The sequence below is a fragment of the Rhinopithecus roxellana genome, chromosome 12 (assembly GCF_007565055.1).
Source record: "Rhinopithecus roxellana isolate Shanxi Qingling chromosome 12, ASM756505v1, whole genome shotgun sequence".
Lineage (NCBI taxonomy): Eukaryota > Metazoa > Chordata > Mammalia > Primates > Cercopithecidae > Rhinopithecus > Rhinopithecus roxellana.
The window spans coordinates 53,797,589-53,824,473 of NC_044560.1; the positions used below are offsets into that span (position 1 = coordinate 53,797,589).

At 36.5% G+C, this 26,885-nt stretch overlaps 1 protein-coding gene across 2 annotated transcripts in view; it reads left to right on the top strand.

Moving 5' to 3' along the window:
* The window catches only part of USP24 (ubiquitin specific peptidase 24), a 145,530-nt gene that overhangs the window by 55,285 nt on the left and 63,360 nt on the right, over nucleotides 1-26,885 (top strand). For both annotated transcript variants that reach the window (XM_030942132.1, XM_010372705.2), the window contains exons 13-31: nucleotides 304-411; nucleotides 617-712; nucleotides 803-964; nucleotides 1,166-1,213; nucleotides 6,516-6,623; nucleotides 7,308-7,457; nucleotides 8,042-8,173; nucleotides 8,987-9,098; nucleotides 10,886-10,962; nucleotides 12,294-12,434; nucleotides 12,614-12,667; nucleotides 13,685-13,800; nucleotides 17,051-17,117; nucleotides 17,331-17,441; nucleotides 18,147-18,245; nucleotides 18,359-18,532; nucleotides 21,784-21,869; nucleotides 22,034-22,127; nucleotides 23,497-23,652. In XM_030942132.1, coding sequence (XP_030797992.1) covers nucleotides 304-411; nucleotides 617-712; nucleotides 803-964; nucleotides 1,166-1,213; nucleotides 6,516-6,623; nucleotides 7,308-7,457; nucleotides 8,042-8,173; nucleotides 8,987-9,098; nucleotides 10,886-10,962; nucleotides 12,294-12,434; nucleotides 12,614-12,667; nucleotides 13,685-13,800; nucleotides 17,051-17,117; nucleotides 17,331-17,441; nucleotides 18,147-18,245; nucleotides 18,359-18,532; nucleotides 21,784-21,869; nucleotides 22,034-22,127; nucleotides 23,497-23,652 — 2,091 coding nt within the window. The remainder of the gene's footprint in view (nucleotides 1-303; nucleotides 412-616; nucleotides 713-802; nucleotides 965-1,165; nucleotides 1,214-6,515; nucleotides 6,624-7,307; nucleotides 7,458-8,041; nucleotides 8,174-8,986; nucleotides 9,099-10,885; nucleotides 10,963-12,293; nucleotides 12,435-12,613; nucleotides 12,668-13,684; nucleotides 13,801-17,050; nucleotides 17,118-17,330; nucleotides 17,442-18,146; nucleotides 18,246-18,358; nucleotides 18,533-21,783; nucleotides 21,870-22,033; nucleotides 22,128-23,496; nucleotides 23,653-26,885) is intronic.

A 26,885-nucleotide genomic window follows, 5' to 3' on the forward strand; every position in this document is an offset into this window, starting at 1 on the left:
GTTCTTTTCTTGAAGTGAAGTATGTCAGATTGAGAACTTGATTCTTGTGTGTGTGTGTGTGTGTGTTTCCATTGTCGGTTTAAAGAATTAATGCTGCTAGGAATTTAAATAAGGCCAGCTGATAACGATTAATAATGGTTGCTTCATATAGTCTTGCCAATATTATGCAAGTGGATGCTGATTAGACCGGAGTCCATTTATCTTTGTTATATTTTTGCTTGTGCTTCTGTAAATTGCTAGGGGGAAGACTTAGGTTGTTCCAAGTTCCAAGACTTAACTTTTTGCCAATGTTTCCTTTTCCAGTCAGGACAATCATCTACCGTGATTGAGAACATTCATACTATTATTGCTGCAGCAGCTGTGAAATTTAATTCAGATCAACTTAATCATTTGTTTGTTCTCATTCAGAAGGTATGTGTTCCGTCAGACATGCTTACTTTTAAATTTTCTTAAAATAAGCTCTTTTGTGGTCCTGAATACCCTTCCTCCCCACCAATTAGCAGTGTTTAAGTGTACTTTTCTTAACGTTATTAATGTTTTTAGCTCAAGTTTAAAATTTCTGCATATTTTGCCAGTTTGATCGTGAAGCAATTCCTGTGTCTTTTCCATTCTACAGAGCTGGGAGACTGAGAGTGATAGAGTAAGACAGAAGCTACTGAGCCTGATTGGACGAATAGGCCGGGAAGCTCGCTTTGAGACCACTTCTGGAAAGGCAGGAGAATCAAATGGATTTTTCTAGCTACAAATGCTCAAAGCAGCTATTTGCGTATTGGCTGGCTGATTATATGTAATATTATTGTAGGTATTAGACGTACTCTGGGAACTGGCTCACCTTCCAACCCTGCCCAGTAGCCTTATTCAGCAGGCCTTGGAGGAGCACCTGACAATCCTTAGTGATGCGTATGCAGTGAAAGAAGCAATCAAGAGGAGCTACATCATCAAGTGCATAGAAGATATTAAGAGGGTTGGTTTCAGCTTTTATCTGATTTTGTTGTTAAAGCAACAGTATTCCCTGAGTAATTAGAGCCAAATAATTTTCCTCCCCTATTATGTAAATTAAACTAAATGCTGTATCTGGAAGCTCTTACCTTAAAGTACAAGATCGGGAAATTATAGGTATTGCTTTTACCAAGTCACTTATATTTCTCTTAAAATGAATTTTCAGCCTGGAGAATGGTCAGGTTTGGAAAAAAACAAGAAGGATGGATTCAAGGTAAGAATTTGCAGATGGAACCAACTAAAAGGTATACTAGTTTAATAATTTCCTTTAATAAATTACATCACAATTTTAAAATAATAGTGTGTTTTAATGTTTCTTAATGTTCATATTCAAATTTGATGTCTAAAAATTTGTTTATGGCCTATGCTTTATTAAAAACTTGGGAGTTACTCTTAATGGGAAAACAAATCTAGGGTCACATTCAAAGAGTTAATTTTCTGAAATTAAAATCTTCTAATTTTATGAAAAGTAAGAAGATTTTCAACTTAGTTTTTCTTTTTAAAATTAAATCTAAAGTATGCACAATTTTAATAAGTACAGTGGATTCTAAATAAATATTGTGCTTGTTTTTCTCCCATAAGGGAGAAATGGAGGAACATTCATAGAATGAGAGAGAGAAAGGAAGGAGGTTCAGTCATCGACGGCACATAGTAGTGTTTCAGGTTCTTCATTTAGACATGTTCCTAAAGTAATTCTATAGGCAAAGTCATTCAGTGAGCATCTGTTGCTGGGGCTTGATTTTAGAAGACAGGATTGGATAGTGAGTTGTATAAGAGGGACTGGGACTGTAGGTTACTGTGAACTTCCGGACTTTCCTTGGAGGTGGTGGTTAGCAGATTGAGCGGTAATGATTGCAGCTCTCCAGTCCTTACGCCCCAAGCCTCTCCTCTGAGAGGGCTGATCACAGCGGCCAGCTCGGTGGACGGTGCTGCTGTTGCTCCAGCAGCCCTAATTGGAGCGGCGTTGTCCTTTCACCTAGACCCTCAGGATGCCCAGACCAAACTTAAAGCCTGGCACCGGGAAGGCTTCCACTTTCTGATTTTCATTTTATTATTAACATAAGAAAAGTTTTGGTAGAATAACTAGTGGCTTAATAATCTCATTGGCAAAACATATTGTTTGACTTTTGTTAAGTATTTCTTTAAAGAATCTTGGATACCGCTTATTGGTATATTAAGAGACTCTTAGCTCAATGGGCTTTTATTTCTTATGTTGTGTTTGATCATAAAGTTTAGTTGGGGGCATTGAAGAACTTTGTGTTTTGTATTTCTGACACTGAAATGTGACCAAGTTAATTTCTACATGTAACCCAGCTTTAGAGATTTTAAAAGGTATTTGCAAACTGGAGCTGGTAATTCTCAGGTTATGAGGAATTTTTCTTTTAACTCAACAACCTTGCTTTCGTTTCACTCAGATACAATTTGAATTTTCCCAGTTTCCTTAGCTCAGTGATTCAGATAATTTAGCAACCTCTCCTTATGATTAAAATTCATCCACAGTTATTGAAGATGTTTAGAACCTTCAATAGTAATAGTAAGAGGAAAAGGGTATCCATAGAAAAATGGTCTTTTCTTCTCAGCAACAGACACGTTTCTTTGTATATAAAAGGCCAAAGCTGAATGGACTTTGCCCTCCTCCAGGGAAGTGGCGTTACGAAGCCAGAATATCCCTCCTGACCATTATTCCTTCCTTATTACAGCTAAGCATTACTTAGCTTTTCTAGTCAGTTGCATCACTGCATCTTTATTGCTTCTCTTTGCAGTCATTTCATTTATGTCTGTTGTTTTATAACAAAACTCAAAAAGTCAAAGAATTTTTGGAGTTATTTTGTGAGACTTGAAAGGAATATTCTTTCTTTTTTATTTCCCCACTGCTCCCAGTAAAGAAATTCTGGTGTACCATTATTTCATTCTAAACAATAATATCTTGCCTTTTATATAGCACTTTTCAGTTTACTAAGTGCTTTCATGGACTTTTACAAAGTACACATTGCTGAAGGGGGGCAGTGGGAAGATCAAAGCCCCCTGGATATGGCTCCAGGCAGGGGGGTGAATTATTTACTTCCACTAAAGGTGTTTTTCTATGCTATGCCCTTTCCTGCCAGGCAGCAAGGTGGGCTGACTGGGGATTATGTCTCCCTGCCAGGCTACACAGAAACTAAGCAAAGGGTAAGACAAGATCACCCACTTCTTACTCCCCTCCCATCCTCAGCTACCTCTATTCCCCCAACTGATTCCCCTTCCCTGTGCTTTTGATACTCTTAAAATTCCCAAGTTCCACTGTTGTGTTCAGAAATTCTGACCTTGATTTCCTAACTTTATTTCTGTAGATTCTGCAGGGTACCCTCGGCTCCTTTGGTCCTCTTTCCTTTGCTGCTTCTATACCTTCCACTGTCTACCCCAATCCTTCCCTCTTATTTCACTTCTTTTTTTCTTCAATTAAAAAGTTTAAATGTACTCATCCAAAAACAAATTACTAAACCAAAAAAAAAAAAAAAACCGAATTTTTCCTCAATTAGTTGTATCTGATATTCCTTAAGTTGTTTATCTTCAGGCCACCTACCACAGTGCCTGACGGGCTTTTAGCAAATGTTGGTTTCCTTCCTCTTACCTCCTCCCCTTCACCCTATGAGGACACCAAAAGCCTCACGTAGCCGTAGCTGAGTTGCCTCTACTTAACAAAACACATAACCAAAAATAAAAGTAGCAAAATGTCCTCAGTACAGATACTTTCACATGATGTGGTTAGTACAAGAGGAAATACTTTTAGAAATTGTCCTCCCGAGCAAAAATTTTTGCTGTGGTCCTAGATAAAAGGGTAGGTCTGGAAAAACAAGACAGATGAGGAAGTGGGGATGTTCAACTTTGAGAAGAGAGAACTCAAGAAAACATGAAAGCTTTCTTTAAATACTTAGAGCATTGTCATAGAGAAGTTTCATTCAACTTACTTTTTTTGTCTCCTAAGAAGTTATGCAGAAGCATGTTTCAGTATCAATGAACTTTTATGTGAGAACAGTCTGAAAACAGAATTCAATCCCTTCTGAGGTAGTGAGTTCCTCATCATTGGAAATAGTAAGTCAGTCATTGTATAAAAAATGAATAAATATAATTTAGGCATAGGTTTGCAGGCTAAACCATTTGACCTCTAGGGCTTCATCTAATGTTGAGTCCAATTTAGACATCCCATTAGCTCCTACTTATGAAACCTCCACTCTGTGACATTATCAGATGTCTTCGTTGTAATTGGAGAAGAGTAATTAAAATTTTTCTTATAACTTGTCACCATGTCATAGATAAGATGAAATAAATAACATCTTTCCTGTTTGCTAAACTTTAAAAGGGCTATATTAGAAATAATTCTTAAATTTTAATTTTATGGACTTTTTCTTTGAATTTTATTGTATAACAAGTTACCTTCAAAGGATAATTTTCAATATTAAATAAAAATAGTGTTACCATAATTGACTTAATTGGCCATCATGATACTTTTTAATATATTTGCTTGTTGTTGAAGAGTTCATATTTATGTCCCAATTTTGTAATCCTTTTGGGAAGGTATCTGTTTGGATATGAACCTTACAGTTTTTATTACTGTCATTTTGCAACGTGTAGCGAGAAATAGTCTAGCTGGTCTCACTACATAGTTGGCCTTTAATATATACCTTATTTCTGTGATTCTAAGATGCCAGTGATTGCAGCCTGCATCTCAGATTTAATAAACTTGCGAAGAAGAAAAAAGAAACTGTCCATTTTGCAGTTATGGACCATTGGTTTAGATTCTTAATGAGAGGTTGAGCCTAAGCCTTTTTTGAACAATTATGAACAGCTTCATGGGAGCACACTGCTTTGCATTGTATATAGTAATGCTTTGGACCTCTCTGAAATCTTTAAGATTGGCTGTGTAATTTTGAGGCATGTTGATGAATATGGAGTTTTGTGTGCTTGTTCTATTTTGTAAAACTCAAGCTGCTTTTTTTCACGATTGAGTTATGTACACTACAAGTCAAACACCTTCTCTTGAAATTAGGTGCAGCTTAGGACACAGAGATATTTAGTGTTGAGTGGTACAGCCCTTCACAGGGTATGAGTCTGTCATGCCAACTTCTCCTGGCTTTGGAAAATGCTTTAGTGTGAGACCACTGCCTGTTTTCTTTTATTTTAATTATGTTGATGGACACAACTGGTTAGTTAGTGCTGCATTATAGTGTAGTATTTTTTATAACATTTAAGTAACATATTAGTGATCCAAATTTAAGTGAGAAAGCCATTCTTGTTTGGTACTACATATACCAGGTAACAACCAAAATGACAGGTAGATGAATAAATACCTTTTGTGTCCAGCTAAGTTTGCACATACTCAGGTAAGCACAGCTATATAAAAACTTACTCCCCCGTGCCTAGTGGCTAGTGAGTTTCTTTTGACATAATTGTCTAATGTGTCAATTTCAGAAATGTTAACATATATGAAATCTTTGTCTTAGAATCTGGGAAATATGGTATTTGCTGATTGAGGATTGGCTGATCTCTATGAGGCAAGGAAAAAACTATTGTGTGACAATAACTTGCTCACATTTACATATTCAATAGTGAGATGTTTCTCTACAAAGACAACAAAAGTGTATTTCCCCTCCACAAGGGTCTTCATCTTATACTAGGGCTCAATAGAACAAGGAGGCTTTAAAACAAAAAGTTCAGCCTCTGAAGAATGCTGAGGACTTAAGTTTTTACTCAGCTTTTTGGTTAGAGATTTGTAGTCATGTTTTGACTGAAATTCTTACCAATTTTGAAATTTCATAGTTTGAAAGATGCTATTTATTAAAAAGTAGTTGTCTTTATGAAGAATATTACACGAACAGTAGACTTTTTAGATCTGTGCTATGACGATCAGGATTGTCATATACCAGTTTCAGAAATAATATATTTGAAAGTGTTTTGAAAAATGTACAGTGTAAGTGTAAAATGTCTGTAATAATTAATAAAAGTAGAATTACCTCTTATGAAAATGTTTTAACTAGGAAATACAGATTATGAATATTTTCTTTAATATTTAGACCACTATTGGTATCTTGATCATGTCATTGGTATCTTAATCATATAATCATAGAAAGCAATATTCTTACTCCATTTTACTTACCATGCAGTTCAATATTATCCAAGTTAAGCTTTGGCCATCAGTTTATTTTGTGTCAACATGACTTAGCAGTCTGTGCTACTTAATCTGTCCTCTGAAGTTGCTAATTCCTTGTTGTCTGTTTTTTGCTGATGTACCCCTGTACATTTACTGTCACTTCACATCCACTCCTGTTTGCAGTTCTTGGCTTTAGGAAATTGCATGCAGATTAAGAAGTTGAAGACTGAATTATGAGTGCATGGAGATAAGCTCTAAATGGTCAATATAAAGAGTAAAATAGTAAAATGTGTTACAAACCTGATTGACTTGGAAATTTTGTATAGCTAATAAATGAATCTGCTGTTTATTTCTAAATTTAATTAATGTAACTTCTTTTTGACTCTAGTCATCTCAGCTTAATAATCCCCAGTTTGTATGGGTGGTACCAGCTTTACGTCAGCTCCATGAAATTACTCGCTCATTCATAAAACAAACTTATCAAAAGCAAGACAAGGTAAGGGTATAGCTATTTTTTATTATTATACAGTTACTGGCATAACTTTTATAATAACAAAACATGGCTAAAATTGCTGAGTTTATAGGCACTATCTTTATGTTTATTAATGTAATTCACTTACATCATTTAATAATCTTGAGTTTAAGCATCATTCTGCTTTCATCTCTGTGGAGCTTTTTTTTTTATATCTCCTTAACTCATTTTCTTTTTATTTGCTTAATTTTGAAATAGTTAAACCAGTTCTCAAAAGTTAGAATGGCATTTTAAAAATTGGTTTGAAAAGATTTAAAAAGCTTGTTGCTTGTTTTGTATCATAAAAAGATTAGTTTGCTTAAAGTACTAGAGTTTCCTCAGTATATAGACATGGGAAGAACGATCCAGAAAAGTATACAGGAAGTGAAATAGTCATTTTTAAATAATTTTAAACTTTTAAATAACTTTTAAATAGCTTTAAAAAAAGGAATGTTTTTTAGATGGAAAATGTTAGTAGTTTATTAATTTTCTAGTAAATGTACATACCAGATTGATTTTGTTTACTTTTGTGTGGGAAATATGAATGAGGAAATTCTTACGTTTGCTTTGTCTCATCTAGGACTACATCTTTAAATAGCAGCTTGTATTAAACCAACAAAATAACTGCAAATTCTCATTACCACTTTTCTTTTTGTTATTTTCGCCAAGAGCATTATTCAAGACTTGAAGAAAAATTTTGAAATAGTGAAATTGGTAACGGGAAGTTTGATCGCTTGTCATCGGCTTGCAGCTGCTGTGGCCGGGCCTGGAGGCTTAAGTGGCTCTACACTAGTGGATGGCCGGTACACTTACCGGGAGGTATCAGGCCTTGTGTTTTTGCTTCATGATTTACAACATTCATTGGACCTTTTTATACTTTTACTATAAAAAGAATTTTTGTTAGCTGTAACTATAAAGAGGTTGTGTGAAGTATCTTTGTAGTGATGAAACAGTTTTGTATCTTGATGTTTGTGAGTTATCTTTCATATGATGAAGGAATAGACATCTTTTTCTTTGATCTGAAATAATAATTGCTAATTCAGTGGATAATGGGTTTTGTTTTTCAAATCAATAGATTAGCAATATTATAGTTTTTGTAAAAATTAGGAAAAAAATGTTAACTCACCAGTTGTGAATTTGTAGTGTTTTACTCTGAGATTGCTGAAATTACATTTTATTGACGTCCAAAATCAACCGAATTTCTAATAGACTTGAGATAGATAGCTGCTATTACATTGTACTATCAACTTGTAAACAGAATTCTAATATTTACTTTACCCTAAATTATATGAAAAAGGATTAAGTAAGACTGTTGTTAAAACTTAAGAGTTTTGTTTTGTTTTAATGTTGCTTTTAGGAATGAATGCCTGGAGTTAACTAATTAGCATTATTTCTTTTTGCAGTATTTAGAAGCACATCTAAAATTTCTGGCGTTTTTCTTGCAAGAAGCTACTCTGTATCTGGGCTGGAATCGTGCCAAGGAGATCTGGGAGTGTCTTGTAACTGGCCAGGATGTTTGTGAATTAGATAGAGAGGTAAGAAGATGGTAGTGTGGATAAAGTAAGGCAGAAATATTTAAATATTTCACTTTTTCTGAAAAGTGTTTTCACATCTTCTAAACACTTTTCAGTTTATATAAGCATAAATAGTATGGGCCAAGAACTGTAAGTGCTGAAAAAATGTTTTATATAACATGTATTCATGATAAAAATAAATGTATGAGTTCTTTGGTAATTTTGATACCATTCTGGATAAAATACCAAGTTTAACCAAATGAGTATAAAGAATTCTAGATATATTTAAGTTTTTTCCCCTCCATATGAAACTAATTTTAAGTTATCAACAGAAAACTTTGAGTTCCTATAATGATGTTGCACCCCAAAAACAGTAAAGAAGAATTGGTACCTGGCCAAATTTTTTTTAAACTATAATTAAACAGCCAAAGATAGATTAAATCAGGAACAAAACACCTGCCTTGATGTTTTCTAACAGTGAATTTCATTTTCCTCATCTTATTTGACAGAATAATATTAACTACTTCCTAGACTTGTCAAAAGGCTTCACTATCGTGATAGTGCCTGGCATAAGCAGGCAATAAATGTTGATGGAAAAACCCAAGTATAAAATCCAATGAAAAGTATGAGTAGATATTTTCATTATCTAGAGGAAAGATTGCTAGTAACCGCTTCGTTTAATTTCAGAATTCCAAGCATTTTAGCTTTGAGTGGTATTTTGACAATATAAGCATTTGAAGTATTAAAATAATTTATCTTTACTTTTCCAGTTTGGAGTATGTATGTGCCTGAAATGGATCTTAGTTGCAGGGTAATATTTGTCTTATTCCACAGATGTGTTTTGAATGGTTTACAAAAGGGCAGCATGATCTCGAGAGTGATGTTCAGCAACAGCTCTTCAAGGAGAAAATTCTTAAATTGGAGTCATATGAAATCACTATGAATGGTAGGAAAAAACTTAAGATCATTTTTTTTCAGTACTTTTAAGTAAGAAGTGTTACTCTTTCCTTTACTTTTAATCCTCCTTCCCAGAAGCAACTAAACAGGAATATCATTCTAGAATTTTTCATGTACATATAAAGACATATTTAGTACTCAAATTCCTTTTTACATGAATGGTATCTTATAATTAGTTTTTAAATCATATGGCCTGCTAGGTCAAATTGCCAAATTGTCTTTTTAAAATTTCTTAGTACAAAAGGATTCATTAAGGTAAAAATGTATCAAAGTATAGAAATCCTCCTTTCAGGTGTTTCTTTTCATTGAATTTTTAAATTGAGATATAATTTACATACCATAAAACTCACTTTTTAAAGTGTACAAATGGTGGCTTTTAGTATATTCACAAAATTATGTGACCTTCACTCTGTTCCAATCCCAGAACATTTTCATCACCCCAAGAATAAACCTATACCTATTAACAGTCACTTTCCATTCATTTTATCCAGCCTCTAATCTATCTTCTGTCTTTATGGATTAGCCTAATCTGAACATTTTATATGAGTGGAATCATACACTGTGATCTGTCATCTCTGACTTCTTTAGTTGTATTAAGGCATAATGTTTTCAGGGTTCTCCCAGGTTATGGCATGTATCAGCAGTTCGTTCCATTTTATGGCTTTATAATATTCCACTGTGTGGGTGTACCATATTTTATTTATCCACTCATGAGCTAATGAACATTTTGATTGTTGCCCCTTTTTGGGTGTTATGGTTAATACTGCTGTAAACATTCATGTACAAGTTTTTCTGTGGGTATTAGTTTGCATTTCTCTTGGATGTATATCTAGAAGTCAGATTGTTGTGATATGTAATTAACCTTTGAGGAACTGCCTGTTTTGCAACGTGCCACACTATTTTGTAATTTCGTAATCCCACCAGCAATATATGAGGGTTCTAATTTCTTCACATCCTCACCAATACTTGTTATTATCTGCCTTTTTTTATTTTAGACATCCTAATGGGTATAAAGTGGTATCAGAATTTAATGGGTGTTTTTTTATTTGTTTGTTTGAGATGGAGTCTTGCTCTGTCGCCCAGGCTGGAGTGCAGTGGCACGATCTTGGCTCCACCTCCCAGGTTCATGTGATTCTCCTGCCTCAGCTTCCCAAGTAGCTGGGATTATAGGCACATGCCACCACACCTGGCTAATGTTTATATTTTTAGTAGAGACATGGTTTTACCATGTTGGTCAGGCTGGTCTCAAACTCCTGACCTCAGATGATCCGCCTGCCTCAGCCTCCCAAAGTGCTGAGATTACAGGCTTGAGCCACCACGCCCGGCCAAATCTAATGGTTTTAATGTGCGGTTCTCTGGTGACTAATTATATTAAGCATCTATTTATATGTGCTTATTGGCCATTTGTTTATATTCTTTAGAGAAATCTTAAAATCTTTTGCCCATTTTCAAATGGGCTTGTCTTTTAATTGTTGAGTTGTAAGAGTTCTTTATGTATTCTGGATACTAGCTCCTTATCAGATGGTTGATTTGCAAGTATTTTCTTCTATTATGTGAGTTGTCTTTTCACTTCCTTGTTAGTGTCATTTGAAGCACTTAATTTTGATTATATCCGATGTACTAATATTTTCTTTGGTTGTCTCTGCTTTGGTACCATATCTAAGAAACCAATGCCAAGAGTCTTATGGTTTTAGTTCTTGATCCACTTTGAGTCTTTTCATTGATTATCTGTGTTACCTAGAGTACGTTAATTTATTTGGCATTTTATAATTACAGGTTTTAACTTATTTAAAACTTTTTTTGAAAATGTGAATCTTTGTGATCATCGATTGAAAAGACAAGGAGCTCAGCTGGTAAGTATGTTATTCTCAAATCTAGAGAGTTTGGATAATCTAGTATAACTTGATATTCAGCAAAACAAAAACAAACAAAAAAAAAGTGTTGAGAGATAACATGGATTTTTTTTTTTTTTTTAAAGAACAGCATCTCCTTGACTGCCAGTTTCTACCTTGATGACAGAGCTTCTCCTAGAGTGTAAGGGAGGCTCCTACCTGCACTACCATGCCTCACCAGCTACCTGGGAGGACACCAGTCCCTCCTCACATCTCTCTATTTCTGGCTGATCTAGGGACAGCCAGTGGCCTCCTGTGGCTACATGAATGCAGAACAGGGATAGTTCACCTAAGCTTCCAACTCCTCAGATCCAGCAATTCACATGTACCTAAAAAAGCAAGCGCAGGCCGGGCGTGGTGGCTCAAGCCTGTAATCCCAGCACTTTGGGAGGCCGAGACGGGCAGATCACGAGGTCAGGAGATTGAGACCATCCTGGCGAACACGTTGAAACCCCGTCTCTACTGAAAAAAAAAAATACAAAAAACTAGCCGGGCGAGGTGGCAGGCGCCTGTAGTCCGAGCTACTCGGGAGGCTGAGGCAGGAGAATGACGTAAATCCGGGAGGCGGAGCTTGCAGTGAGCTGAGATCTGGCCACTGCACTCCAGCCTGGGCGACAGAGCAAGACTCCGTCTCAAAAAAAAAAGCAAGCGCAGTCTTCGTCCTGGGATCACAATGGCAGGGATTTGGGGAGAAAAATTCAGGAAGAGACAGGCAGGAAAACTAGGATGTACAGCTTATGTTTATGTTTACACATACCCCTTTGGGGGAAAAAAAAAAGAAAAAGGCTTATTAACTCTTTTTCTACGTCCTTTTTATTTAAGACATGACTTCCTGGGTGGTAAGAGTTTTTACCAGATCTTACAAGCTCTGGGTCCTGCTATTTCCTACTGAGTTTTAGAAAGACCAGATTGAGCCCCAAGAATTAGTGACCACTTCTGGCTTGACTGTGTTTCCTTTTGAAGAAAAGCTCCTGAAGATGGTGCCCATCTCACTCCTGCTCTATTTCTGCTTCAGCAGCCTGTTGGGCTGTGTGTCCATTTTGGGTCTAGGGATGTCTGAAGAGGTATCTCCATACCTATCCTGGTTCCCATGGAATTTGCCCAGTGCTTCTGTGGTTGGTTGCTTTTTTAAAGTTCCACATCAGTATATTATTTTCATATAGCTGAGGTTTTGCAGCCTTAATTCGTATTGAACTGAAGAAGTGTGGACTCATGATGTAACAAAATAATTGTCTCTGGTTTTGTAATTTTGTGATCCTGATATGCTTTATAATTTTTCTTCTTTTGAACAGTATGTGGAAAAGCTGGAATTGATAGGAATGGATTTCATTTGGAAAATAGCCATGGAATCACCTGATGAAGAAATTGCTAATGAAGCTATTCAGCTAATCATAAACTATAGTTACATTAATCTAAATCCTAGATTAAAGAAGGTAGGTATCTAAGGAAAGAAGTTACCCATACACAAAAAAGCAGAAAATTATATATATATTTTAGTGATAAGCTATGATCCTTGGCATGACCAAAAATTGGCTTATTTTGATATTTTGTGCTGAATAATGATTACAACTAAATGTCAAGGACTAATTGTAATTTCCATATACTCTTTCAGGATTCAGTATCTTTACATAAGAAATTCATTGCTGATTGCTACACAAGATTAGAAGTGAGTAGCAGATTTTATTTAACCTCTCTTTGAGGTAAATTTTTTTTTCCTTTTGTAATTTTATATTTTTAGATAATTTATAATGTTGATGTTTGTGGCTGGATCCTATTGAAGAATTTATCAACAGTACCATATTGTGGCATAGGGAACAGATGTTTGCCCAGTATATAAGTGTACTTTATAGGAAATCTTTCTCCCTCTCATCAGCTGTTTTCCCCACTCCATCCACCTTCCTCCCCTTTTGGAGTATAGGAACTGTCTTCAGAAAATAGGTCATCTATACATTCCATGTTTGTAATAGAATCTTTTTCTCTTTTTTCTTTTTCTGTTCAGGAATTTTATACAAGCACTGCTTCTTTTCTTTTTTTTTTTTTTTAACTTTATGTTTCACCTAGTTATACCATAAATGTTATTAAAGGCCACAGCAGGACAGTTAGTAGTAGGTGGTATCGGTTGTCTTTGTCCATTAGAAGCCTGCTGTGTAATGCTATCTCACATGTATCTCTTTTATTTCTAGCATGACAGTTAAAGCATTAAACATTCATATTCAGTTGATATGCTTAAGTTTTATACCTAATCAAAAATATTCCAAAAGCCTAAAATGCTACTGCCTCCCAATTCCAATAAAACTTTCTGATGATAAGTATGTGCTAGAATATGTACAGTATTTCCCTAATTGTGACTTCTATGCAAATACGTCATTAGAAAAAAATGTTCAAGTATTCAAATACCCTTTATGAGGTCCCATGTAAGTATTAACATATGTAGGGCACTAGTTCTCAGCTGGGGCTTATTTTGCCTCTGGGGGTCATTTGGTAATATGTGGAGACATTTTTGGTTGTCACAGCTAGAAGCATCCTACTGGTCCCTAGGTAGGTAGAGGCCAGGGATCCTGTTAAACATCTGGCAATGAATGCCCAGGCCAGCCCTCTGCAACAGCAAATTATCCTGTCCAGAGTGTCATTAGCATCCAGGTTGAGAAACCCTGATAAAGAATGACTGTTTGGTATCTTTTAGGCAGCCAGTTCAGCACTTGGTGGCCCCACTCTAACACATGCTGTGACCAGAGCAACAAAAATGCTTACAGCAACTGCCATGCCAACTGTAGCAACCTCAGTTCAGTCTCCTTATAGGTAAGTGATCAGAAGTGAAAAATATACAACACACACACGTCAGTTTTCTTAAATGGTATTTTTTGTGTAGGTTTCTTACTGATTTCTTCATTTTGTATCATAATTTTTGCAAGCTGTCATAATCCTCAGAATTACATGTTCCCCATCATACACCCCTGAATCTGTGTCTCTTTGGAAGTTCTGTGTGTAGGTCATCACCAGAACCACCCAAGTACTGCCCTGTGCCTGGTGGACAAGTCTTCTTGTTTTAGTTTTTATTTGATTCATTTTACTTTTATTCTATGTAGTATGAATAACTTACTGTTTAGAGTGGAATACACATACATTGTATGAAGATTAATTTTTTTCAAGTTTAAAATATTTACTTAGGTTTTTCTCCTTGAATACTCAAGCTCAGAGCATTAATAGGGTAAGCAGAATGAAGTGGAAGATGATTAATTAAAATTATGCATTATAATATAATCATAGTCACTAAAATATTCAAATAATAAAAGTATTTTTCAAAATAATTTTTAGTGAGAACTTTATCCCCCAATGTTTGTGTTAAAACTTTAAACTGACATTCTCTTTTTTTTTTTTTTTGTACATTGTCTCAATCTATTACATTGCTGTTTTTTGAGTTTTCAGTTATTATTGATGAAATCTTTTTTATTTTTTATTTTTTGAGGCCAAGTCTCGCTCTGTTGCCCAGGCTGGAGTGCAGTGGCGCGATCTTGGCTCACTGCAAGCTCCGCCCCCCGGATTCACGCCATTCTCCTGCCTCAGCCTCCGGTGTAGCTGGGACTACAGGCGCCCGCCACCACACTCGGCTAATTTTTTTTTTTTATATTTTTAGTAGAGACGGGGTTTCACCGTGTTAGCCAGGATGGTCTCGACCTCGTGATCCACCCGTCTCGGCCTCCCAAAGTGCTGGGGTTACAGGCGTGAGCCACCGTGCCCAGCCATATTGATGAAATCTTGAGTTTAGCATCTGCTGTAGTTCTTTGATGTCAGAGAACTACAACAGACGCTAAACTCAGATTTCATGAATAGGTGATATAGGAGAAACAATGCATAATTTGGAACGTTAGATGGAAGTAACTAAAATACTTTTGTGGGTCTTTCTGAGCCTGTACTGGTAAGCAGCACCACGTCATTGTTTCCCAGAAAACTGGCGAGTGCTCTGGGAAGGGCTTGCTCTCCATACCTCACTCTGCTGCTGCCCTCTAGTGATGGGTACTCATAGAGTCTGTCTCTACTCTAGAGTGACTATTCTTATTCACAACTGAATAAGGATATTCCTTTGCTTGTTAAAGCCTTCCTTTAAAAAGGGGGAATCAAGGCAGTGAGTCCTTTCCCCCATTCTTCTTTTCCTTTTTTTTTTTTTTTTTTTTGAGACGAAGTCTCGCTCTGTTGCCCAGGCTGGAGTGCAGTGGCGCAATCTCGGCTCACTGCAAGCTCCGCCTCCCGGGTTCTCGCCATTCTCCTGCCTCAGCCTCTTGAGTAGCTGGGACTACAGGCGCCCGCCACCACGCCCGGCTAATTTTTTGTATTTTTAGTAGAGTCAGGGTTTCACCGTGTTAGCCAGGATGGTCTCGATCTCCTGACCAGGTGATCCGCCGGCCTAAGCCTCCCAAAGTGCTGGGATTACAGGCTTGTGCCACTGCGCCCAGCCCATTCTTCTTTTTAAAAATGACTTGAGTATTGTGTACTATACTTCGTTAATATGAAGGAAGCCAACAAACTCAGCCTTTTCCGACTTCATTTTTAAATGGCAGAAGTAATGATAGATTCAACTCATGATAAGAACACTAACATGACTTTCACATTCCTACATTGTTGGAAGTATATCTCAAATAGACTTTCATTTAAAATGTATATTAAGAATTCCCAATTACATGTTTGTAAGATGTAGTCCATCTCTATGACTCAGTTCCTTAATGGTTTATTTATCTGATAAATTAGAATGTAAGTGTATTTTATGTGCTGTTGGGTTAGGATGTCCAAACTCCTACTTCTTTAAATGACTATGCTCTTTGTTTTTTTCTCTTTACTAAGTGCTTTTTATTCTGAATCATTTCATATTTGGTGGACTACAGAGAAAAACCACATAATTTAAAATATTCTTATTACAAACTCTAAAGAGGATTAATAAGAATATATAGTTTCAAAGTCGAATTTGAACCAGAACATTGTAGTTTATCTCATTTCACTAGTTTGGAAAGAACTTTTCAGTATCCATAATTGTTCCAGCTTGGTGTAGTGGGATTTCTGTCATCTGTACAGTATTTCATAATACTGTCTGTGATTTAATTCATTATTGAGGCATAATTTAAAAACAGTTCACTCAATAGTTCACTCACTTATTATGGACTTAAATATTTTCTGAAAATTTTTCATCTGAATTTCAAGTTCTAGTTCTTGCCCATAGACTGGAATAATTTAGAACTCCGTTAAATATATTTAATAGAACTGCTAAAATGTGTTTAATCAGCTGTTTTTAGAGTGAAATTTTTGGTACTGCTAATCAGCATACCAGACCAATTGTTAGAAACTAGCACCTCTTTTCAGTTTTAGATATATACCTCTTTGAAATATCTAGACTCTCTGGAATATAAAATGTTTAAATTAAGAGGACTTGGATTTTCATTTCTTAATGTTAATACATGCAGTGTTCTCTTTAGTAAAGTATGGGGTTATGACTATATAAGCTGATGAATATTGCAGTCTGATTATTTCAACTGATAAGTAAGCTCCCATAAGTCTTCAACCAAAAGAGATCTCAGATCTCATTTTCAGATAGCAACGTTTGTTTGTGTCATACTTACTGATTTGCATTTGTCTTCTAATTCTCAGGCGGTTCAGAACTTTGTCAGATTTCATGTGTTCACAGAATTGTATGTCATATTTTAGTTACAAGATTAATGAGAGTCAAACTCACTGATTTCATTCTTGATGAATTAATGGACAGATAGGCCTAGAAACCCAGGTCCTCCATTTGTGGAATAACTGTTTAAAGAATTAAAAAGAAGAAAGGAAAGGAAACATGGGGAGGTACAGGCTTCTCCCTTATCCCATCTGTATGCTACAGCTGTCAGCTGGTAGAACGACCTCCCCATTGGGTAAAAGGGAAGTTTAATCTTTGCAAATTTCAGTCTTTGACCACTGAGTGCTAACTGTTAATTGTGGTTTTGGTGAAACAGACTAGAATTGAGGTCAGATCAGTAACTCACTTCAAATACTTTGTAATACTTTTTTTTTTAATCTGTAGATCCACTAAACTTGTAATAATTGAGAGACTGCTGCTTCTGGCAGAGCGCTATGTGATCACTATAGAGGTAAGCCGCCTCCTTCTTTTAAGACGCATGTTGCTTAGGCTGGGCTCAAGCCATCTTGCCACCTCAGCCTTTCTAGTAGCTGGGAGTTTAGCACACCACCAAACCCAGTTAGCCTCTCTTTTCTTAAGAAAGCATCTTCATTCATCATATGTACAAAGGTATATATTTCTGATGTGGTACTGTCCATCTGACTTGACTTATTTGTTTTTTAAGGATTTTTACTCTGTTCCACGAACTATTCTACCTCATGGTGCCTCATTTCATGGACATCTTTTAACTCTTAATGTTACCTATGAGTCTACCAAAGATACCTTCACTGTCGAGGTAGGTTTATATTAAGAACTATAGCCATTTTCATGTTGTCTTATTAGTTTCATAAAGCAGTCTTGATTGAGATAGCTGCATGAATAATCATTCTAAAGGTTGTTTGGTAAACAGATGTAGAATAAAGACCTGAAATGAAACTGTGGGGTATAAGCAGATATATAAATAAATATTATATAATGTCAGGCAGTGGTGAGTATTATAAAGAACAAATAAGAGTAAAGTAGGATACATTGGTGAGGACGGTGATAAGAGGGTGATGGGAATGCACAAAATATTTTATTTAAAGGTGGACAGGGAAAAGTCTCTCTGAGGTAGTGACGTTTGAGCACAAACTTGAGTAAAGTGACAGGGTAAGTGACGTTTGCTTGGGAGAACGTTCCAGGCAAATGGAGGAACAGGTACAAAGGCAAGCACGGTGGCTGGTGTGAGGGGAGCACAGTGAAAAAGGGAAAGAGTGGACAACACCGCAGTGGAAGACGGGCTTGAGGTCTCATTCCGTGCTTGATGGGGAGGAGGTGGAGTGTAGAATGGAACATTTAATTATAGCAGAAGGGAAGCCTCACGAGGGTAGGGATTCTTGTCTTTATGTTCTCTGCTGTGTTCCCAGCTTCTAGAACAGTGCCCATTACCTAGTAGATGCCCAGTTGTTTAAATGAATAAATAAATGAATTCTCTCACAACATGTTTAATTTTATTTTACAGGCTCACAGTAATGAAACCATAGGGAGTGTCCGGTGGAAAATAGCCAAGCAGTTGTGCTCTCCTATGGATAATATACAGATATTTACAAATGATAGCCTGGTAGGTTTAAATAAGCAGTTTTTATGAATAATAAATGTTATAATATAAATATTTAGCCTGATATGAATAATTTCCTCTTTTCCTCTCAATAATTAAGAAACCACTTTTTGCAGCTGACAGTGAATAAAGATCAAAAGCTACTCCACCAACTGGGCTTTTCTGATGAACAGATCCTTACAGTGAAGACTTCTGGCAGTGGGACCCCATCTGGGAGTTCAGCAGATTCTTCAACCAGCTCCAGTAGCAGCAGCAGTGGGGTTTTTAGTTCTTCATATGTCATGGAGCAGGTACTGGGTGATCAATTTCAATTTAAAAACAAGAACTTAACAATCACTGTCTTTTTGTATTCAGCCCATATGGGTTTGGATGATGATATCTTTTCTCTCAGACAAGTTCTGACTCTTCCAAACTGTATAACAAATGCTGGGATTTAGTTGAGAGAAGAAGATAATATAATTTACCAGCCTTCTGAATCAATCACTGAATGATTCTGCCTGGCCACTCACTGTCCTCTCATGCATCTCTCTCTTCGTTGATTTTTTTTTCCCCTCTCTACTGGGTCATTCCCATTAGTGTTCAAGCATATTGTGTTATTATTTCTGCCATCTTAAAAAAACTCCACCCCATTTCCACTTTAGTTTCTGCCCCATTCTCCTTCCAAAATCAGCAAAACTCCTTGAAAGAGTTGTCTAAACTTCTTTCCAGCTTTTCTTTGACATCCTGTCTTGATCTCTCTTGATAAGAATTAACCTCTTTTCAAGTTAGTCTGTCACCTCTACCTCTTAGTCCTTGTCTTCTTGGTGTTTTGTTGAAGCTGATACATGTGGTCACTTCCCCCTTGGAACACTCTTCACTTGGCTTTCAGGACTTGCGTGACTTTCCACTGCCTCTCTGCCTGTTTGGTTGGTTTTTTGTTTTTTGGTCTCCTTTGCCAATTTCTCTTCATCTCCCTGATCTCTGTACTGAGGAGTTCCTTGGCCCAATCTTTGGACCTCTCCTCTGTCTACAGTCATTCCCTTAATAATCTCATCCAGTCTCCAGTCTCCGCATATTGTGTGTACATTGCTGACTTCTGGTTTTTAGCTTTAACCTGAAGTTCAAAGAAATGGATCCATCCACTTAACATCTCTTAAGTGTCTACAAGGCACCCCAATCCTAATTTATCCCAAATTGAACTCCTTATACCCTTTTCCCCACTACCTCACTCCCACTCCAAATCTCTTCTTCCCACAGTCTTGCTGTATCGCAAATGATGGCATCTCCAGCTTTCTAGTTGGCTCATGTCAGAATCTTTGGGTTCCTTCTTTCACACCCATGTCCATGAGCAAATTCTTGACTCCACCTTTAGAATGCATCGAGAATCCAGCTACTTTTTTCTGCATCCACAGCTTGCGCACCAGTCTAGGCAATCACCATACCTCACCTGGCGTGTTTTTAATAGTATCCTAACTGCTCTCACAGTTTCTGCTCTTACACCAGTTCAGTCTCTTCGCTACAGGGCACCCAGTGGCCCAGGATCTTACTAAACATAAGTCAGATTGTACCACTCGGCCCGAGTGGCTCCTGTCTCACTCAGAATAAGAGCCAGTCTTTATTGGGACCTTCAGGGCCTTCCTAATGTGTCCCCCAGAGCCTCTCCAAGGTTGTCTCCTGTGAGCTTCTCCTCTCACCACTCCAGCCGCACTGGCCTCCACGTTGGTCCTCAAATAGCATGGTCTGTGAACTTGCTCTTCCCTGTGCCTAAGCTGTTCTTTCCTGATACACAGGTGGCTCACTCTCACTTTCTTCAGCTTTTACTCATATTCTCAGCCAGCCTTCTTTGACGGTCTTATCTAGATTTTCAGCCTCTTTCTTATCCCTGTATCTTTTTATTTCCCTTCCCTACTTTATTTTTTCTTTAGCATATTGTGTATTTTATTTATCTTGTTTATGTCTCTCCCCTAATAAAACATAAGCTCCATGAAAGCAGATTTTCTTCTGCTTGGTTCACTGCTGCATCCTCGACACCTAAAACAGTGGCTAGAACACGATAGATACTCAATCAGTATTTCAGTGACTTCATGAATTAGTTTATTTTGTACCTTCTCTGTGTTAAGACTCCAGGTGTACAAAGCTGCGTAAGACGGTTCTGCTTTTTCGGCTTCTATAGTCTAGAAAGCAAGCTAATGTAAAATAAAGGTATTGAAAAGACATATACAGTTTTTTCCCCCTATGGTTATTATATATATTTCTTTAATTCCAAACATAAGACTTTGTGTGACTGCATCTTTTTAATTTACAGAGCATAAACCTTACTAGAGAGATCAAAGAATTCTTAAAGTTTAGTGCAAGTTGAGTAGTCCTTAGGATTTTAGAATATTTGCATATACATAATGAGATATCTTGAGGATGGGACCCAAATCCAAACACTAAATTTATTTATGATTCATATACACCTTATATACATAGCCTGAAGGTAATTTTATACATCTTAAATAATTTTGTGCACGAAACAAGATTTTGACTGAGATCGGTTACATGAGGTCAGGCATGGAATTTTCCACATGTGATGTCGTGTTGGCACCCAGAAAGTTTCCGATTTTGGAGAATTTCACATTTCAGATTTTTGAATTAGGGATACTCAGCCTGTGTTGGTATTGTGGAGTTGTCAAAGTTAACTGTATTGAAAGATTGGGTGTGGTGGCTCATGCCTGTAATCCTAGTAGTTTGGGAGACTGAGGCAGGAGGATTGCTGGAGGCCAGGAGTTCAAGAGCAACCTGGACAACATAGTGAGACCCCCATCTCAATTTTTAAAAAAAATTATGTTTCATATATAACAAGAATTTTAAAAAGAAATCCCACTCAGAATGGTATTATAGCAGCTAAATAACAACAAAAACAATGTACATAGTATCTTCAAGTTTAATAATTTTTAACTGTCTCACATTTATCCTGAATTTATTAAAAATCTTCCCACTTATAAATACATTGTGTAATGATGTCCGATTTCTTATTCCTTATAATCAGAAAATAGTACTTTAATCATATCCGAATCTCTTTTATGCGGTTATAACCATTTTGTCTTTTCTGATCTTTAGGAAAAAACCATGGTAACTTCTTCTTCTCAACTTAAATTACATATATCTAGTGTTATGTGTGAATGTAGACACATAAACACACTACTTTTGTTTTCACATCACTCACCCTGTTCTCTGCTGGTGAGCAGTCATTAGCTTAGTGGTGCCTGCTCTCCATTTTATTAATCACATATGCCCTCTGCTTTACCTCTCTTCTACTGTGCCTGCCTTTGTCATCTTAGTCCCTTCACTGGCAGGTGGCCAGGAGAAGGGAGAGCAAGTAATACACACTAGAAGGTAGTGATCCCTCATCTATTATGTTCCCTTGTGGTGTTCTTCAGTACAGATGAGCACTGTGCTTCCCTCAAGCTTTACGGTGACCAGCCTTTCAGAACTAGTATTTTTATTGTTTGTAAGTTTGATTAGGAAAGGAGAACATTCTTTTGTAAATTTGAATTTCTATTTTGCTTTTTTCCATCAGGAGAAATCCCTCCCTGGTGTAGTGATGGCTCTCGTATGTAATGTATTTGACATGCTTTATCAGCTCGCCAATCTGGAAGAGCCAAGGTAAATATAAATATTTGTGACTTGGGCAGAGAGAAAGTTACTAATATTAGGGAGCCAAATCACTTTTCACTTGAAATGCATTTTACTTTATATTCTATGCAAATGGACTTTGTTGTTAAACTATGGCTTATATGTAACAAAAATTTGTATTTGAAAAACTTCAGGATAACTCTACGAGTACGGAAGCTTCTGCTCTTGATACCCACTGATCCAGCTATTCAGGAAGCCCTTGATCAACTTGATTCTTTAGGAAGAAAGGTATGAGTATTTTTGATAGTTATTTAACTAGCATGACAATTTTATATCACAATTCAGTGAGTGAAAATGCAACCTGAAATCACATCAAGGTCATATGATATCTTTCCCATACTGTTTTTTCTTCTTTTGAAAAATACCTTTGCCAGCCCATTGCAGTGACTCACACCTGTAATCCCAACAATTTGGGAGGCCGAGGTCGGAGGATGGTTTAAGCCCCAGAGTTCAAGACCAGCCTGGACAATGTAGGGTGACCCCATCTCTACAAATTAAAAAATTACCCTGGTGTGATGACATGTACCTATAGTCCCAGCTACTCAGGAGGCTGAGGTGGGAGGATAGCTTGAACCCAAGAGGTTGAGGCTGCAGTGAGCCAAGATTATACATGCACTCCAGCCTGGGCAACAAAGTAAGACCCTGTCTCAAAAAAGAAAAGAAAGAAAGAAATACCTTTGCCATAAATGGAAATCAGAACTTAATGTTGGTTTTAAAGTATCTATATAAAAGTCAATAATGACATCAGATTTCAGAACTGGAAAGAACCTTTAATATCATCTACCTTTCCACCTCCTCATGTTATATATTAGGAAACCAAAGCTCAAAGAGATGAAGTTACTTGTCCCAGATCAGACTCTAGTTGTGATTCAGCTGAGAAGTTTTTCATTAGCTATGATGCCTCTTTGAATCTGATTGTTGCCTGTGTCTGAGTTGCTTATATAAATGGATTACCATTTAATTTTTTCACAGTCGATATTTAAAGTTCATTTGTGTTAATTGTTAGAATGTTGTTCCTTAAGAGATTTATCTATATATTGATATTGTGTCTTATCTATAATGCTGTTTAATTATGTTCTCAGAATAAATTCATGTAGAAAAAGTTGTTAGAACTGTATTTTCTATTTTATAATTTAGTGTTAGAAATTTAGGTCAGCTCAGTCATGTCATTTATTGCTTATAAATTAATTTGAAGGATAAGCGAACTAATGTAATTATAAAATGTATCACTAGTATTAGCTTAACACATTTTTCAAGCCTACCACTTTAGCAGTCTTATAATTTTATTATCAGTATTTAGAGATACAAATTTTAAACATAGAAACAAATTAAAATGACCTTCTCAGTGTTGCTTAGAATACATGCTCAGAAGCATTCATGTAGTATTTGAATCTTATTGAATGTTTAGAATTTGTATGATCAAGTTTGATGTTTTAATAGTAGAGTAATGTGGTTTTATGAAGTTAATTTTTAGAAAATAACATTGATGTGGCTTATATTAAAGAGGGAAAGAATATTAGAACATGTACTAAGATCTATTTCTCTTTAATTTGTCCTTTTAAAAAGTTTATGTCTTTTTTTATTCTCTTCAACTTAGAAAACATTGCTGTCTGAATCAAGTTCTCAGTCCTCAAAATCTCCATCCCTGTCATCAAAGCAACAGCACCAGCCAAGTGCCAGTTCAATTTTAGAAAGTCTGTTTCGATCTTTTGCCCCAGGAATGTCTACCTTCAGAGTGCTCTACAACTTGGAAGTAAGAAACCTAATTTCTTTCCGTTTCCTTTTGACAGATCTATTTGGATTTATAGATTCATGCTTTCAGATGTCAGAAATAAGTAAATAGGTTTCTGTTATGTGGTGATTGGTTGAAAATTAGTTTTAAGAAATAGATTATAAATTGAAACTTTTTTGACTTTGAATATGCAAAAGATGATTTCGATCACTACCTTAGCCCATTTGGGCTGCTATAACAAATCACCATAGACTGGATGGCTTAAACTGCAAGCATTTATTTCTCATAGTTGGAGTGGCTAGGGAGTCCAAGATCAAGACACTGGCAGATTCGGTGTCTGGTGTGGGCTGGCCTCCTGGTTCATAGATGGTACCGCCTCACTGTGTCCTCACTTCCAAAATAGGAATTTTAGGGAAATACAAGCACTCAGTTCGTTGTAATTAGCCTCCCCAAAGGAAGCTTTAAACCAACACATTTAATTGTTTACTGTCTACAAGTCATGGTGGTAGTTAAAGGAACAGAGTTGGAAAAAAACAAGATATTCTCTCCAAGATCTTATGAGTAAGACATATGGAAGCTGGATATACTGAGTCTGGATGGCAGAGAGTAAACAAAGCACTATGTGAAAGTGACCAACTGGAATCAGTTCTGCTCTTGGAGAGTAATAGGTCAGACCCTCATACCACTTTTGGTTTGAAGAAAATAAGGCCCTGAATGATTTTGCTTTATCTTAGGAAGTTATATCCAGGCAATAAAGAATCCATATCAGTGCCTAAGCAATCTTAATTATTATATCATGTATCTTAAGTACACAAAAGTCAAACTTTTTAAGAGGGTACCTGCATTTTTTCCAAGTTTCATTTCATTGACAATCTAATTGGGAGCATATTATTATAGTCCTTCGTTTTCCCACTCATCGCTTGTACGGTGTGATAACTTTTCATACAAGCAGTATCTTATTGCTTCAAGGTGTGATGACATTTCATATTTGCCTTAATCATTCTTGTGAAAAGACATATTGGTCTAAAAAGGAAAAAGTATTTAGCAAGTGTTTTAAAAATTAAGCATGTCCTTATTTAGTGTGAACATTTAAAAATATATGCAGTATTCAGCATGAAAACCGTGTTTGAAGTTGAGTCATCCCTGTGTTTAAGAATTAACTTTATGAAATGTAGTAGCATTCAGTGTAGTATTAAGTTATAACAACAGCTTGAAGTACCAAAGTGCTTTCTGTTTAGATTATATTTTACATTTTCGTGCATACTACGGAGGCTTATATTCAAAATGAAAATACTAACTTAGTGTTCACCCTGTTTAATAAACAGATGTCAAAAAATAAAATGTATGCAGTATTCCAAAACAGAAAATTGCCTAGGAATTTTTAGCCCATTTAAGTCTGTAGAATTTGCATCTTGTGATTCCTGCCAGATCTGTCATTTGTTTTTTTTTTTTTTTTTTTTTGAGACGGAGTCTGGCTCTGTCATCCAGGCTGGAGTGCAGTGGCCAGATCTCAGCTCACTGCAAGCTCCGCCTCCTGGGTTTACGCCATTCTCCTGCCTCAGCCTCCCGAGTAGCTGGGACTACAGGCGTCCACCTCGTCGCCCGGCTAGTTTTTTGTAGTTTTTTTCAGTAGAGACGGGGTTTCACCGTATTAGCCAGGATGGTCTCGATCTCCTGACCTCGTGATCCGCCCGTCTCGGCCTCCCAAAGTGCTGGGATTACAGGCTTGAGCCACCGCGCCCGGCCTGTCATTTGTTTTTAAATGATTATCTCCAAAAAGTTCAAGTGTAATTTTTAACACCCACATTTGATAGAAAAACAGAATGGTCCAACAATGGGTCAACTTGTCATCAACTATCCAAATTACATTCTCTTAGAGCCATAGCACTGCAGTAGTAAAATACCTCTGGTATCATTTTAGGACTCCTGAGTAAGTGTGAATTCCTTTGATATTTTTTGTTTTGATTTAGATACACAAAATAGTTGGAAACCTAACACTCCCAAAAGCTCTTATTTTGCTGTCAGCTAAAAGGTTAATTTCTTTACAGTTTGTTCATTAACTTTTACTTACCTGCTAGGAAACTTCAAAGTGGGTATTTCTGTGTCTTTGAAGAAACCTGTCAGTTCACTAAATTGTTGTCCATTAAGCATGAGGTGGGTGGGGTCGGAGTGTCCATGTAGACAAAGAGCTATATAGGCTTGAAGGGCTTAGAAGAGCACAGGTTCCTTTTCTCCCATGTAATGCTCTTTATCCCAGGTTGGTGGACCTGTTTCTCCAAGAGCAACCTGAGAAGAAGGCATCTTTAACAAAATCCCACATTAAGTTCTAAACTCATAAAACTCATGGGTTCATAGAAGCAGATTTTTTTAGACTAGAAAATGATCTTGAGCCACATCTAGTTAAGACTGAGGCAATGTGAGTTTTTATTTTTAAATCGTAACTAAATAAGCAGTTGTTTACTGAGTACTTGTTTTGTCCTGATGCTTCTACTAAGCACCTTAAAGCTTGTGCTGTAGTATTTAATCCTTTGATCTTCCTGTAAAGGTAATTACTATGCCCACTTAGTGATGAGAAAACTAGGACAAAAGGGAGCATTGTATGCCTAAGGTCTCTCAGCTAGGTAAAACTAGAATGTGAACTAGATTTGTAGTCTTGGCTATAGTATGGTTATTTGTGTGAAATTCTGCCCAACCAAAGTATTCAGTTGAACTCCACTTTAGGTAGGCATTGCCGCATCATAGAAGGGCATGAGTGTTAGAATGAGACACATCTGAATTTGAATTCTAACCATGTGATCTTGGGTGGGCGGTCACTTAACCTACTTAACCTTTCAGGTCTCAGTTCTCTATCAAGTAAAATACATATGCCTGATACATTGTAGATGTTCAATAAATAGGAGTTAGAGTTATTGGGGAACTCATCTTGCATTTTTAATATATGGGCTGTTTTATAAAACTTTGGTTTGTATCTTTCTAAAGAATATATCTAGCATATCACATGGAATTATCTGTTCTTATCTAAGCCTGAGGGCCTGAGACTTTCATGTTTGCCAGTTTCATGAAAAGAACACACCAACTTTCTCTAGAATGGAAAGATTTTTCTTCCAAAGTAAATAGAATAGGGAAAATGTGATTATTTTATCGTGAAACATCAGCTTCTACATACTTCTGGGGGAAAAACAGTGTGCAACATTTAAAGAAATTCTAACTCAAGTTGTCTGAATGTTTTATTTAATAACGGAGTAATTTCTGCT